Genomic DNA, 14,394 nt, shown 5'->3' on the forward strand with positions numbered 1-14,394 from the left:
AACCCTTTGCTATCCAATTTTGGACTTGGGTTTCCTAGGGGGCTTTCTTTTTCTGCTATTATAAAATGGCGCCATCTGCTGGCTAGAGGCAGTACTGTGGTATGTGACATGCTGGAGAGGCCCCCCGACAGAGTGGCCAGTAATCTACAGTAAGAATACCCTGCCGGACGTCTTCCGACATCGGAGCTGTACAGCTTTCAATCAGAATGTCTTTAAACGTCAGACAGTGGATTGGAAAGGGTTAAGTTTTATTGCAGCCCTTCAGAGTCCTACAGTTTGACAATACGCCCTTGGACCAGAAAAGGTTGTGCACCCTGATGCAAAGGAACCAGGATTGCTTCTTTTGCTCAATTGTATCTTCTTGTTAAGCTGGACATTCAGGGAAGTAACTAATACTCAGTGTTGACTGGAAGAGCGGCTCCTGTGTTCCCGATCTATAGATTGCAAACTCTTGTGAGCAGAACCCTCATCCCTCTAGTTGGAGTTATTAGTTTGTTACTCTGCCATGTCTGATTTTTGACTGTAGATCTACGCTCTGAATTATAAACCCTGGACCCAGTGTAGTTTTCTGCTGCATGGTATGACTTGGTATGACATATATTGATATGGAATATGCAGCTTAGTACACAATTATACGTCAGCTACTTCTAAATGAAAAGCTCGGAGAAAAAAATTATACTTTTTTGCAGATTAATGTTGTAGAATGTGTTTTTGAAGGCAGATAAATGAAAAAATGGTCAGTCCATTTCAGAGCTGTCCAAAGAGAAAACAGTTGGTGGAAGAACAACACAAATGGGACATGTTCAGGTATTAGGATGCATTTTTACAGCCATTGTACCTGTGTCCTTCTTTTGCCTTCAAAAAAACAAGGGAATGGAAGACATATGTTCAGTAACGCAATACGGTCAGCGGATCTTGGACTTTGGAATTATGTTTTGCGAGTTATGACAAAGATGTTGAAAGTTTCAATGGTCTGTACTCCACTCTTCTCTCATTACATGTGGACAAACACAGTGATTTGCAGGCTCGAAAAGAATTTATGCCAACGGAGTACCATGCTTACTATGACAATTAGCCATAATTGTTACAGGTGATGATTAACCCTTTGCAATCCAATTTTGGACTCAGGGTTTCCTAGAGGGGTTTTCTCTTTCTGCCATTATACAATGGCACCATCTGCTGGCTAGAGCCAGTACTGTGGTATGGGACATGATGGAGAGGCCCCCCGACAACAGAGCAGCGTAATATACATTAAGAATACCCTGCTGGATGTCTTCCGACATTGGGAGCTGTACAGCCTTCAATCAAAATGTCTTTAGACGTCAGACAGTGGATTGGAAAGGGTTAAGGGACAAATAAATAAATATATATCTCTATCTCTTTCAGCAATGTGTTCAGCTCTGGAAATGGTCCCTGCCTGTAACACATCATTCAAAATTCTATTCTATTGTATACTTTAGGCTTGACGAATTGTGAAACTTTCGAATTAAAATGATTCCTTCACCCATATGGTAGCATAGCATATGTTATAGGTGTACATTGTGATATATTTTCTTTCTTTTGTTTTACAGGTGGATCCCTAGATGTATACAGAAAGATCCCGGAACAAGTGCTTGGAAGGATTTCTGTTGCAGTGAGTTTTCTTTTATGTAAAGCCACATGTCCTCTTCTAAGCAGGAGGTTATTTTATAAGTTCATTGGTTGGATCCGGAGAGTCTTAGAGAAGAGAGCATAGTAAGACTATACTGAGAGGATCTGCACTTCACATTATAGTATCTCTACTGTTAGTGCTCTGATGTCACTGCTGCGCAAAGATCTCTTGTCCAATTAAAACTTGAATCCTCATATTTCATGAGTGCAGCCACCATTGACTTATATTACAGATTATAAGTGTAACTGCACTTTTCAGAAATTTTTGACATGTCACAAGTTTTGATCAGTAGGGCCCCCCCCCCTGCTAAGACCCCTACTGATCACTAGAAGGAGCTTTCTATAGGCCTCTATGTGGCTGTCTTCAGCTGCTGGGAGATGCCAAAAAGCAGCAAAGACAGGTGAAGGGGCACAGCTCTTGGGTGAACACTGCAGACACCTCGTTCTGGTGATCAGCTGGGGTTTCAACAGCGGGACCCGAACTGATCAAAGAGACATGTCAAAAGTTTCTGAAAAGTGCAGTTACTCTTTAGTTTGCATTGCCATGTTCCAGCTTAGTTGCAAAAACGATTGCATATTTTGCTGCAACTTTGCAATAATCAAAGAAGAAAATGGCGCACAACCATGATGGGTGGATATACCCTAACAAAGCAATCAACTGAAAGACAACTCTACTGATAACCTTCCATCTGTGTTCAGTAGCACAGGAGTGTCTAAAGGTTATGTTCACACATTATTTTTCGTTATGTTTGAAGTATATGCCAGTAAAGTTCCCAGAGGATGCACAGGGCATTCACAAGAGTCCTTTTCAGGCTGCATCTTGCTGGTCAGCTGTATGTGTATGTGTGTATGTATGTTTATAATATATATAATTAATATATATATATATATATATATATATATATATATATATACACTGTATAGAGAAGCACAGTTGACTGCATTTCAAAATGCTTACTGTTGCCCTCATCCACTCCCGGCTCGATTATTGCAACACGTTGCTGATCGGCCTCCCCTGCACCAGACTCTACCCTCTCCAATCCATCCTGAATGTGGCAGCCAGGCTCATCTTCCTGTCCAGGCACTACTCGGACGCCTCTGCCCTGTGCCAGTCACTGCACTGGCTGCCCGATAAATACAGAATTCAATTTAAGCTCGCTACCTTCATCCACAAAGCCCTCCACAGCACAGCGCCCCCCTATATTGCCTCCCTTATTTCAATCCATCACCCAGCCCGGGCTCTCCGCTCTGCTAACGAAACTAGACTGCGCACCCCTCTAATTCGAACTTCTTATTTCCGCCTCCAAGACTTCTCCAGAGCAACACCGGAACGTCCTCTGGAACGCACTACCAAAGGCTACCTGGGCAATCCAGGACTCGCAGAACTTCAGGTGTGCTCTAAAAACACACCTCTTCAGGGAGGCATACTGCATTCCCTAAACAAACCCCCCCTGTATTCCGCCTGATAACATGCTCCCTGACCTACTGACTGCAATCCCTGCTAGCCTTAATAAACCGCTCCTGCAGTCATGCCGATCCTGCCGTCACACGGCCAAATGTCTGTGTATAGCATCCCTCACTCTCCATAATGCGATACTGTGCATATCTCCAGCCCCTTTACCTTCCGTATCACCCCATTACTTGTAGTATGTAAGCTCGTTGGAGCAGGACCCTCACCCCCTACTGTTTCCATCAAATGATTACTATGTAACCGTGGTTCTGTAATTTTTGTATTTTTTGTCTTTCTGTATTCCCCCTGTCTATGTAAGCGCTGCGGAATATGTTGGCGCTATACAAATAAAGATTATTATTATTATTTTCCTATACGATGAGTCACTGCAAAACTCATATATGCCATGCGGCGCTTTTCTTTTTTTGCATTGTAGACAAAGGACAACACATGTTGCTATATGCCTACAGAGGGGCATACATCAGAGCTCTATGCCAGGGAATACTCCTGAAGTATACATCTGATGGAAGGCTGAAGTGTGATGTGAACAAAGGCCATGACGGTTTATTTACACATTGTGGTGGGATCTTTTGTTTTTGCTACAAGTTTTGCAAAATTTGCTGCAAAAAAAATGACCGCAATGTCATCATCTTTCCCCCACATCACTCTACACACCCACCAGACCTATCCATCACCATCGATGGCTCCACACTCTCATCAGTTCTACAAGTCCCCTGTCTTGGTGTTACATTTGACTCTGCACTGTCTTCAAACTGCACATGCAAGCCTTTGCTACCTCCTCCATCTCCAAAACATCTACCGAATACGATCTTTCCTAAACCCCGAGACAACAAAAATGCTACTGTACGTCCTCATCATCTCCCGTCTAGACTATTGCAACATCCTCCTCTGTAGCTTCCCATCCAAAGCTCTTGTGCCCCTCCAATCCATCCCCAACTCTGTTGCCCGGCTTATCAACCTGTACTTTTTGCCAATCCGTTCCTTGGCCTTTTGTTCCCCAGTGAATCCAGTTCACGCAATGACACAAAAGGTTGTCCACAACATGTCCCCTCCCATACACCTTATAAGCAATGCAATTTAGTTTAACCCCATATTCATTTGTACAGCATTTTTGGAATTAATAGCCCTTTAAAAATTAATTAAAATTGTTAATATGTGAATAAATCCCAATGGAGGAAAACTCATGGCAATAATGCATTATGTACGGTGTATAATTTTTATTTTTTTTGTGCCCACTATTATGCTAAGCAGGGTTCCAAAAATGTTCATGTTTCTTTGCTCCTGGCTGGTGGTGCACATTGATATGTAACTCTAGCACTTCAGTCTAGAGATGAGCGAGTACCAAAATGCTCGGGTGCTCGTTATTTGAGTCGATCTTTTCTTAATATTCGAGGGCTCTATTCGAGTAACGAACCCCAAAGAAGTCAACGGGAGACCCGAGCATTTTTGTATTTGACCCGCCGGGTCCCGAGCTCTTTTTTTGTTTTTTGTTTTTCTCTCTCCCTCTCGCTCTCCCTCTCTCCACATACTGCTGTGGACATGCGCACGCTGGCACGTCACAGCAGGAAGTGGTAATGCAGTGAGAGGTCAAAACGGGGAGGGGTCGAACTCTGCGTGGTACTCGCTCGAGTAACGAGCACCATTGAGTATGCTAATACTCCAATGAGCATCACGCTCGGATGAGCATGTTCGCTCAACTCTACTTCTGTCACACCCTGTTTAGCATTTTAGTTGACTTGATGTTCTTGACAGTCCTCTGACCATCATGTTTTAAGGCTGGAGCTGGAGTGCACAGGACAATGGGAAGAAGTTCTGTTAAATTAACCCCTTAACGACTAGCCCATAGTGTTTTTACGTCCTGCCCAAGTGGGCGTAAAAACATGTGTCCTGCAGAGAATAAAGCCCCGTGGGCTCTGGACGTGACAGCTCCATGCTGTCGGTGTCCGCAGGTAGCCGACAGCATGGAGCTGTCATCCCGAGCTGCAGGGACACCCCCCCCCCCCCCCCCGGCAGCGCTGATCACAAAAAAGTAAATAAATGTGCCCAAAAAGTTAAAGTTTCAGCTGCCCTGATGTATCGGATCCACCAGGGCAGCTGAAAATGGTGTTCCCTCCTTTATAGGCCTTGCCATGGGTCTTGTAAGTAAATTAGGGCCACAATGGGTATGTTTCTGAACTCGGGACAAACGGGGGTATCCATTTGGGGGTGAATGTCTTCATTCCTATGTACACTGTACAAAAAAACTGTTTTTTAAATTTAAAAAATTGCCAAAAAAATTGATAATCGTAACTTTTCCTTCTGCTTTGCTTAGATTCATTCAAATACTGTGGGGTCAAAATACGCAGTACACCCCTAGATGAATTTGTTAAGGGGTCTAGTTTTCAAAATGGGGTCATTTGAGGGGGTGGTTTATAGTTTTGGCCGCTCAATGGTTCTATAAGTGGGCAATGGGGCCTGGAATTTATTCAGTTGTACCCTGAAATCCAACGGGTATTCCTTTCATTGTAGGCCTAGCCATGTGTCCTGTAAGTCTATTAGGGCCACAATGGGTATGTTTCTGAACACAGGACAAACAGGGGTATCCATTTTGGGGTGAAAGTCTTCATTTATATGTGTGCTGTACAAAAAAAACTGTTTTTAAATTGACGCAATAGCCCAAAAAATGAAAATCGTAATTTTTTCTTACTGCTTCGCTTAGATCTATTTAAAAATTGTAGGGTTAAAATACACAGTCCCCCCCCCCCTCCCCCAGATAAATTCGTTAAGGGGTCTAGTTTTCAAAATGGGGTAATTTGTGGGGGTTCTATATGGTTTTGGGCGCTCAAGAACTCTACAAGTGGGCAATGGGGCCTAAAAGGACTTCAAGCAAAATCTATGTTCTGAAAGCCACTGACTACTCCTTTCATTTTGAGCCCTGTTGTGCATCCAGACATGAGATTAGGGCCACAATGGGTATGTCTCTGAACACGGGACAAACAGGGGTATCCATTTTTGGGTGCAAGTCTTCATTCATATGTGTGCTGTACAAAAAAAGCTGTTTTTAAAATGACAGAATTGCCAAAACAACGAAAATCACAATTTTTTCCTTCTGCTTGGCTTGAATTCATTCAAAAACAGTGGGGTCAAAATATGCAGTACACCCCTAGATAAATTCCTTAAGGGGTCTAGTTTTCAAAATGGGGTCATTTGTGGGGGTTTTCTATGGTTTTGGGCGCTCAAGAACTCTACATGTGTGCTATGGGGTCTAAAAGGACTTCAAGCAAAATTTCTGTTTTGAAAGACACTGACTACTCCTTTCATTTTGGGCCCCGTTGTGGACTCAGATATAACATTAGGGCCACAATGGGTATATTTCTGAACACAGGACAAACAGGGGTATCCATTTTGGGGTGTAAATCCTGATTTTCATGTAAACTATAGGAAAAAAAATATGTCTTTAAAATGATAGATTTGCAAAAATATGAAATTTTACTTTTTCTCCTCTAAATTGAATTAATTCCTGAAAAAAAACTGTGGGGTCAAAATACTCATGACACCCCTCAGTGAATACACTAAGGGGTGTAGTTTTTAAAATGGGGTCATTTGTGGGGATATCTATTATTCTGACACTCATGAGCCTTTCCAATCTTGGCTTGGTGTAGGAAAACAAAGTGTTCCTCAAAATGCTAAAAAGTAATGTTAAATTTGTACGTCTCCTAAACGGTTAAAAAAAAACGAAAGTTTTTCCAAGGTGCGCCCAAAATAAAGTAAACGGGTGGAAATATAAATCTTAGCAAAAATTTCTATATTATGTTTGCACATATTCAAGATATTGCAGTTGGAAATGTGAAAAAATGACAATTTTTTTCAAATTTTTCCCACTTTTGGCGCTTTTAATAAATAAACACAAATTCTATCGGTCTAATTTTTCCGCCTAAATGAAGTACAACATGTGGCGAAAAAACAATGTCAGAATCGCTTGGATATGCCAAACCTTTCTGGTGTTTTTCCATGTTAAAGTGACACATGTCAGATTTGCAAAATTTGGCCTTGTCATTAAGGCGCAAACAGGCTTGGTCACTAAGGGGTTAAAATTATTTTCCAAAGAGGAAATGACTGATTACAGAGTTACGATATGAGAAATGTTAGTGTATAAGCATAATGCACACAAAATGAGAGATCACATTTGTAACGAAGATTCAGTGATCATTTATTAAAAAATCAGGGAATCTACTATTAATTATTGGCTGCCGAATGACATATTCTGGCACTAGTTTGGACTTAGACTGCGGATATTATTACAGTAACCACTGGAGGAAGTTTCTTCTCATTATTCCATACTGTTTGATCTGTAGTTACACTTTTATATTCAGTGTTTCATGATATTGCTTCCTCTTTTTCTAGGTGTTAAAAGGCCTTACATACCTCTGGAGCTTAAAGATCTTACACAGAGGTAAGCCTCCGCTCCCCTATCGCCTGATTGTATGAGCCATAAATAATATATTCGTGGTTAAATGACATAGAGAATAGCTGGAAGCACTTGTGAAAGGAAGACTAGCTGAGGGTTGCCTTGAGACCAATAAGTCAATAATAGCATAAAGCGTATATATTATGGATAAGTAGCATGATCCTATACCAATTTGTGGTGTCAGTTTAGCATATTTTTTAGTAGTTGTCAGGGAGGGGAGCAGATCTCCATGTGTAAAGGAACCTCCCACAGGGGGATTATCATCCGAATTCTCACTGGAAACTGCGAGCACTGGGCGAGAAATCGCTGACGTGTCGGAGTTGTTTGGTTTTTAGCAGAATTAAAACCCAAGCAATTATCCGGGTGTGTGAACAGGATCCACTCCATCTTCCAGCAACTCCTGTCTACTGTGAACGTAGGCGGGTGGCCAGAACGTTCCTTGACCCCCTCCGCTTTCAGTCACAGAACGACGATCACTTCTTTGTAAAGCACAGGAGGGCGATAGTCCATGGGACAGCTGTTGGGCACTTAGGCGCCTCACACTCATCCTGTTTAGAGGTACCTTTACTTAAAAAGAGTTCTTGTCAGCTGGCATTGTTTTTCCCTCTTTGGTTCGTTCCGTAGTATTCCCAGCTCTGTGGGCACTGTGCCATGGCATTACTGACACAGAACACTCCTTTATTTGGAATCATTTTACAGCCAAAAGTTTGTATGAGATCTTCATACATATGCAAATTTTTTTAGTTTTAATTATTGTAACATGTAATGCTGTGTAGCAGACCATGATGTGGAATTACCATCTATAGTCATAGAATAATATGCTGTCATAGTTGAGTAATCATTCCGGAGGTTCCACGTAAAGGCTCGTTTATATGAAGCAATTATCGGTGAGGTTATGAAGTATTATGAACATTCATAGTAATGATTGCCCTTTGTACATCGGCAAAATGATTAGCGATGAACAATAAAATATCCGTGTTGATTATATGTATAACAATTTAGAATAAGTTCTCACACATGTATAAAAAAAAGTTTTTATCATTAAAGCGACCCTTCAGGCCTGGAGAAACAAAGATGGTCGCACCAGTTTCTCTGACTACGTGATACACATCTTGCATTGGTATACATCATTAGTAAGACACTACACCTGCGTTGATTGTCCAGTGCAGTCCACATGAGTAGTGCTGGCCAGCCAGAGCAGCATGTAGTGTCTTAAGGCCCTTTTACACGCAACGATTATCGCTCAAAAGCCATCCTTTTGAGCGATAATCATTGCATGCTTAATGTGCCTATCTTTCACTTTTTTCCGTCGAACAATGATTGTATGTTCGGCATAAAATCCATCGTTCGGCAGAAGAGCTGATAGCAGGGACTTCACACTGTGTTCTCTATGGGGAGCGCTAATAATATTGTCTCAGCTGTCAGCCCCGCGGCGGACCAAAGGGAATGTATTCAGAGAACAGACCATCCACTGTTCTCTGAATATATCTCCTGGTGGCTCACATGCATTAATAAGCTACTAATTGGCATTAGTACCAATTAGTAGTTTATGCAAAATGATCGCTCAAAAGCCATCTTTTGAGCGATCATCTTTGTGTGTAATAGGTAGTCAGAGAAGTGGCTTGGTCATCTTTATTTCTCCAGGCTTGGAGGGTCGCTTTAAAGGGGTCATCCAAAGATTGACTTATCACCTATTGTTAGGATAGGTGATTAAAAGTCTGGTCAGTAGCGGTCTCACCGTTGAGACCCCAACGATCCTGAGGATGGGGTTCCCATGTTCCCCTCCCCTCCTCACTGCAAGCTCTTTGCATCCCTCACAGCGACGAGGAAATTGAATGGATTGGTGGTTGAGGATGTGCTGTGCTGCTCCCTTTATCTTCAATGGGACTGACGGAGATAGCCGAGCACTTGTACTCACCGTCAGCCCCATTGAAGTGAATAGAGCAGCACTGAGCATGCTCAGACTCCACTCCTTTCAGTCTCCATGTTACCGTAGGGGATGCAGTGGGCCTGTAGTAGCAAGAAGAGGGGGACACAGGACCCCTATTCTCAGGAGCAGTGGGGGTCTCAGCTGCGAAACCCCCACCGAGTTAAACTTTTTTCATCTATCCTATGAATCAGGGATAAAAATCAATCTTGGCATAACCCCTTTAATCATAATCAGAAATCCTGAGTTCGCTTCCTGTTCTTCTACTCAGTAGTACTGTCCTAGCCCAGTAATACAATATAGTCCCAAGTAATATGCAGTATCCAAATAAAACGCCCTTAAAAAGCCCACATAATGCTTGCATATACTTTCCTCCTAATATTGCAATTCAATTTCTAAATAATACCAAAATACTGCCGAGTATAAATCTCTCCTTAATGATCCCCCTTCAAAGCAGCAATTCAGTTTTCGACTTCCCCTTCCCTAAAATAGGTCCTGACCACATGTGAATATAGGCCTTAGGGTGGCCATACACAGTAGATGTAGATAGACTGAAACAGCTGTTACCGGACAATCATCTAATGTGTATTGGGGGCCTTCTGGCTCCTGCCAATGGTAGATGTCAAGGACCTGCTAATCAAACATTGATGACGTATTCTAGAGATGTTTTTATTGGTTTGCCTCAATCATAGGAGACGAGCAACAAAAATGATAGAAGTGTCAGATCCTGCACCTAACTAATGTGATCTGCATTGACTGACCCTATTGACTATTATGGGGTTCACCGGATAAAATAGTGCAGCATGCTGCTCTTCTTTGTCTGATTTACATTTGTGCCGATAACATAACTTTTTCTTAAGTATACTTAATTGAATCTAGCTAATTATGAAATGTTAATTTTGGTATTTCAGACGTAAAACCATCCAATATGCTGGTGAACACTCGGGGACAAGTGAAGCTATGTGACTTTGGTGTTAGTATTCAGGTAAGTCACCTGTAGACTTCTGACCTTTAGACACCCGCTTCCCATCTCGCCACTCGTTAATGTACACGCAGTGTTATACGGCGCTGGACATTGTGGGTCTCTCCAGCAGGTGAGGGGTTAAAGTGAGTAACAGATGATGTGGTAATTACTAATGGGATTGCGGCCTCATTAATATGCGTTCTGGGGAGTTAGGAGAAGATCGGTTCTGTCCAGACAAAAGAATGAGGTGGGGGGGGAGGCTTCCAGGGGAGACTGTTATCAAAAATAATAATAATTAATAAAAATGAATGTTGAGCAAAACAAAGACTGTGAGGTCTGGGCAAGACCCTCCTCCCAAATTGTAATTAATTTCCATCTCTAAACCTCCCCAGAGAGTACCCATCAGGTTGACCCCTGACCTTCCTGTCATGTCACTTTGAATAGGCCCCTTCACTCCCCCTTGCTCGGCGAGAGACCACAGGGCTCAGGGGGCCGGTAGCTATTCTGTTTGGCCCCACCTGCTGCACCGCCAGCCTCACTCATACAGGCTGTGGTATTGTGTGCCTCTAGCTGTCTCTGTCTTCTGCAGATTGTGTATTTGTGTCTGTCAGTTGCTCTGGAGCATTTTGACTCCTCTTTGTGCATCGTTACTATACGTGTACTGTATGACATTTTAAGGATTATAACGTTAAAGGGGAATGCCGCCAAAAATTATAACCTCACATGAAGAATAACACCTGCAAGGGATTTAGGAGCTCACATCCTCGCATGTCCTTAAAGAAAAGCGGGCGAGATGCTTTGTAGAGTGCTTAAACTGCTCAGAGACCTCTTCGTAAGAGTGTGGTGCCGGGCTACTTATCCGTGGCCCGCCCTGTAGTAGGTAAATATTTCTTCTTTTTGGCTTAATGTGACGCTGTGCGCAATATGAGCAGATATTGATGTAATTAGAATAGGTTTTGGGGAATGAATTGGGAAATCTCATTATCGCCAAGTCCTCCATGGATTTTAACATAGAAGAAGTAATTATCCGCTCTGGCAGAACAAAGGGTGATCTGAGAAGTGTCCCGCTGACCATAGGTGATGGTGAGCTGACGCCCTGGCCATTAATAAATCACAGTTGGTCTAACTGCTGTTACCACTTTTCAAGGGCAAAGGGTTTATACCACTTGTATTTAAAGGGGTTCTCCAGGCAGTGCCAGGCTGGACTGGCGTCGGAGCAGTAGCCGCTGCTCTGACCCCCACTTGCAATTACATGTGTAGCTCTCATTGAAAGCAATGGGATCTGTGCTTGTAATTGCATGCTGGGGTTCAATTGATTTCAATAAGAGCTGCACCTGCAATTACAAGCCCTAGCCACTATGCAGGAATCGAAACAGCGGCTTTTGCCTGACCGCAGTGTAGCCTGGCACTGACGGTCAAGCTGACTGAAAACCCCTTTTTGTTTTCTTGTCCGCCCATCCTTTCCACTGCTTCCAGTTTCAATTTTTGGGTGGCCAAGATGGCCACCACCATCGTTAGGCTATGTACGAACCTGTATGGCACTGATAGTGTTACGACTGGCATTGGCCAGCGCAGCTCATGTGATCCGCATTGGACAATCACAGAGACATGCATAGGGTAGCTATAATTGACATAACATGGACAGCCGAGAAGATCAACTACAGGTAATATATGTCCTCCAACCTCCGGTCCCGGGACAGAATTTTGTACCAAAATCGGAGGGTTTGTTCTTTTCCCCCACCTGACTTAAAGAGGATCTGTGAACACTTTTAAACTGTCCATGTATTAACATCTCCGGAGCATATCTTCTTAGAACTCTATCTATATATCTCTTTGGTGGTATAACAAGGGAACGTAAATTGACAACTGGGCGTTACCAGTTAGGGGTTTGTCTGATACCGGTCACACTGAATTCCCAATGTTTATTCCATGTGAAAATAACACAAAATCTGCAACAAGAAGGGACATTTCATTTTTTTTCTACATGCAGATTAAAAATCCACGCCACATAGACTATGCTGATTCCCATTGGATGTAATGGGATGCGGAATCGGCATTGTGCTGCAAATTCTATGGCGAAATTCCGCACACCCTTATAACACTTCTGCAAAATATATGTAAAAAGACACATTTGTGGAGCATTAGTGGGGCTATTATTTTACTCCTTTATATAGACATGCCTATTCCACAGATTGTCCTCACTTGATAGCCCATTCTAGAATCGCCATACAATGCTAAGACAGTGCTGCCATATACCGCCCACATAATACTGTCACATACCCCTGTTTCCCTGAACATAAGACATACCCTGAAAATAAGATGTAGCTGGATTTTTGAGGATGCAGAATGCTTTTGCAGGATTTTTGAGGAGGCTTGAAGTATAAGCCCTACTCCAAAATTGAGCCCTGTTTACAGTTAATAAAAAAGGACAATATAAATAGTGTCCAGGCAGCTGTACATGTAAAAAAGTACAATCTATTGGAGCAAAAATTAATATAAGACACTGCCTTTTTTTCGGGGAAACAGGGTAGTTCCCATATAATGCTGCACTTCTATTACCAGCTAATACCGTCTGTTACCAAGTAATACTGGGTGGTTTTAGTCTGCTCTCTTGGATTCCATCCTTGGGGGTCCTAGGTAATTGCCCAATTGGCCATTCTATAAAACTTGCATCACAATGATCCTCCTGTAAAGTAAAGTCTCTATTTTCTGACTTTCTTTTTTACCTCTTTCTACCTTATTAAAGCATACGGAAAAAAATGTCCAAATCAGACAATCTGTTTTAAATCCTTCCTGCATGTGGCATTGGTGCATCGTTCTAGTCTCACATCTCTTATACCTCAGGCTACAATTAGACATGATAATCCTCCGTTCGACCAAACTTATTCTTTTGCCCAAATTCCTACGTAGAAATGTTACTGCGCAAAGTTAAGTGTAAGAGCGCTGCCACATTTTGTAAATAACAGTTGTAGATCTCATCTTTGAGTCATAAGCACTTCTCGATGTACTTGTAAATGATGTTTTGTACATTATGTCTCCCTGAATTGTACTGTACCGGAGAATACTGATACTTACAGCAGGCCAGGGGTTTATCTAAATGGGAACTTCAGCGCTGCTAACAATCGCTTTGTTTACACGTGGGAGTGGAAGCAATAAGTGTAATCATTTTCTGTTTAATGCCTGCAGATAAAAGCACTCTATATATTTTTTATTCTGTCTTTTATGTCATCACTCTATTTCTTTCTCCTTTTGTTTGATGGGTGGATTAAATGAGAAATAATTGCCCGTTTTATGCTATTGTCTGTTTAACACTATCATTCCCTTTCCGTCCTAGTTGGTGAATTCTATCGCCAAGACCTACGTGGGCACAAACGCTTATATGGCGGTAAGTCGGATCTATTTTTATTGGGATTATCTCTCAGCCTGTATGTGTATACTTGGCATTTCTGACATGGTAAAATAGTATGTAAAGCCGAAAAAAGACACATGTCCATCTAGTTCAGCCTATTAACCCACAATGTTGATCCAGAGGAAGTAAAAAAACAAAACCATAAGATAGAAGTCAATTTACCCCATTTAAGGGGAAAATAATCCCTTCCTGACTTCAATCTGGCTATCGGAATAATCACTGGGCCACTGACCCTTCTGAAGTTATTAGTGGCTATAACATGTAATATTGTATCAGTTGACTGTGAAATTGTGTCATTGTCCCAATTTATAAGGCCAATCCTAGACCTTTCTGCCTTATAGGAATATCCTGGATGTCCTAGAACATAGCTAGTTTATGGTGGTTATTCTGACTAGTACATAGGATACCTGCGTCCCACAAGGGGGTTAAATGTACCAGATCTAACCTACACATTTAGTGGGACAGTAATTAAATTGAGGGTCCCTTTGATGACATGAAGGGAGATCCCAGGTGGTTATTAAAACTG

General features: G+C 42.1%; 1 protein-coding gene across 1 annotated transcript in view; it reads left to right on the forward strand.

Moving 5' to 3' along the window:
* MAP2K5 (mitogen-activated protein kinase kinase 5) overlaps positions 1–14,394 on the forward strand; it is a 138,595-nt gene that overhangs the window by 75,942 nt on the left and 48,259 nt on the right. The window contains exons 12-15 of the mRNA XM_066592936.1: positions 1,572–1,633; positions 7,505–7,553; positions 10,407–10,480; positions 13,794–13,844. Of these exons, the coding sequence (XP_066449033.1) occupies positions 1,572–1,633; positions 7,505–7,553; positions 10,407–10,480; positions 13,794–13,844 (236 nt within the window). The remainder of the gene's footprint in view (positions 1–1,571; positions 1,634–7,504; positions 7,554–10,406; positions 10,481–13,793; positions 13,845–14,394) is intronic.

Source organism: Eleutherodactylus coqui, chromosome 2 (genome assembly GCF_035609145.1).
Source record: "Eleutherodactylus coqui strain aEleCoq1 chromosome 2, aEleCoq1.hap1, whole genome shotgun sequence".
Classification (NCBI taxonomy): Eukaryota; Metazoa; Chordata; class Amphibia; order Anura; family Eleutherodactylidae; genus Eleutherodactylus; species Eleutherodactylus coqui.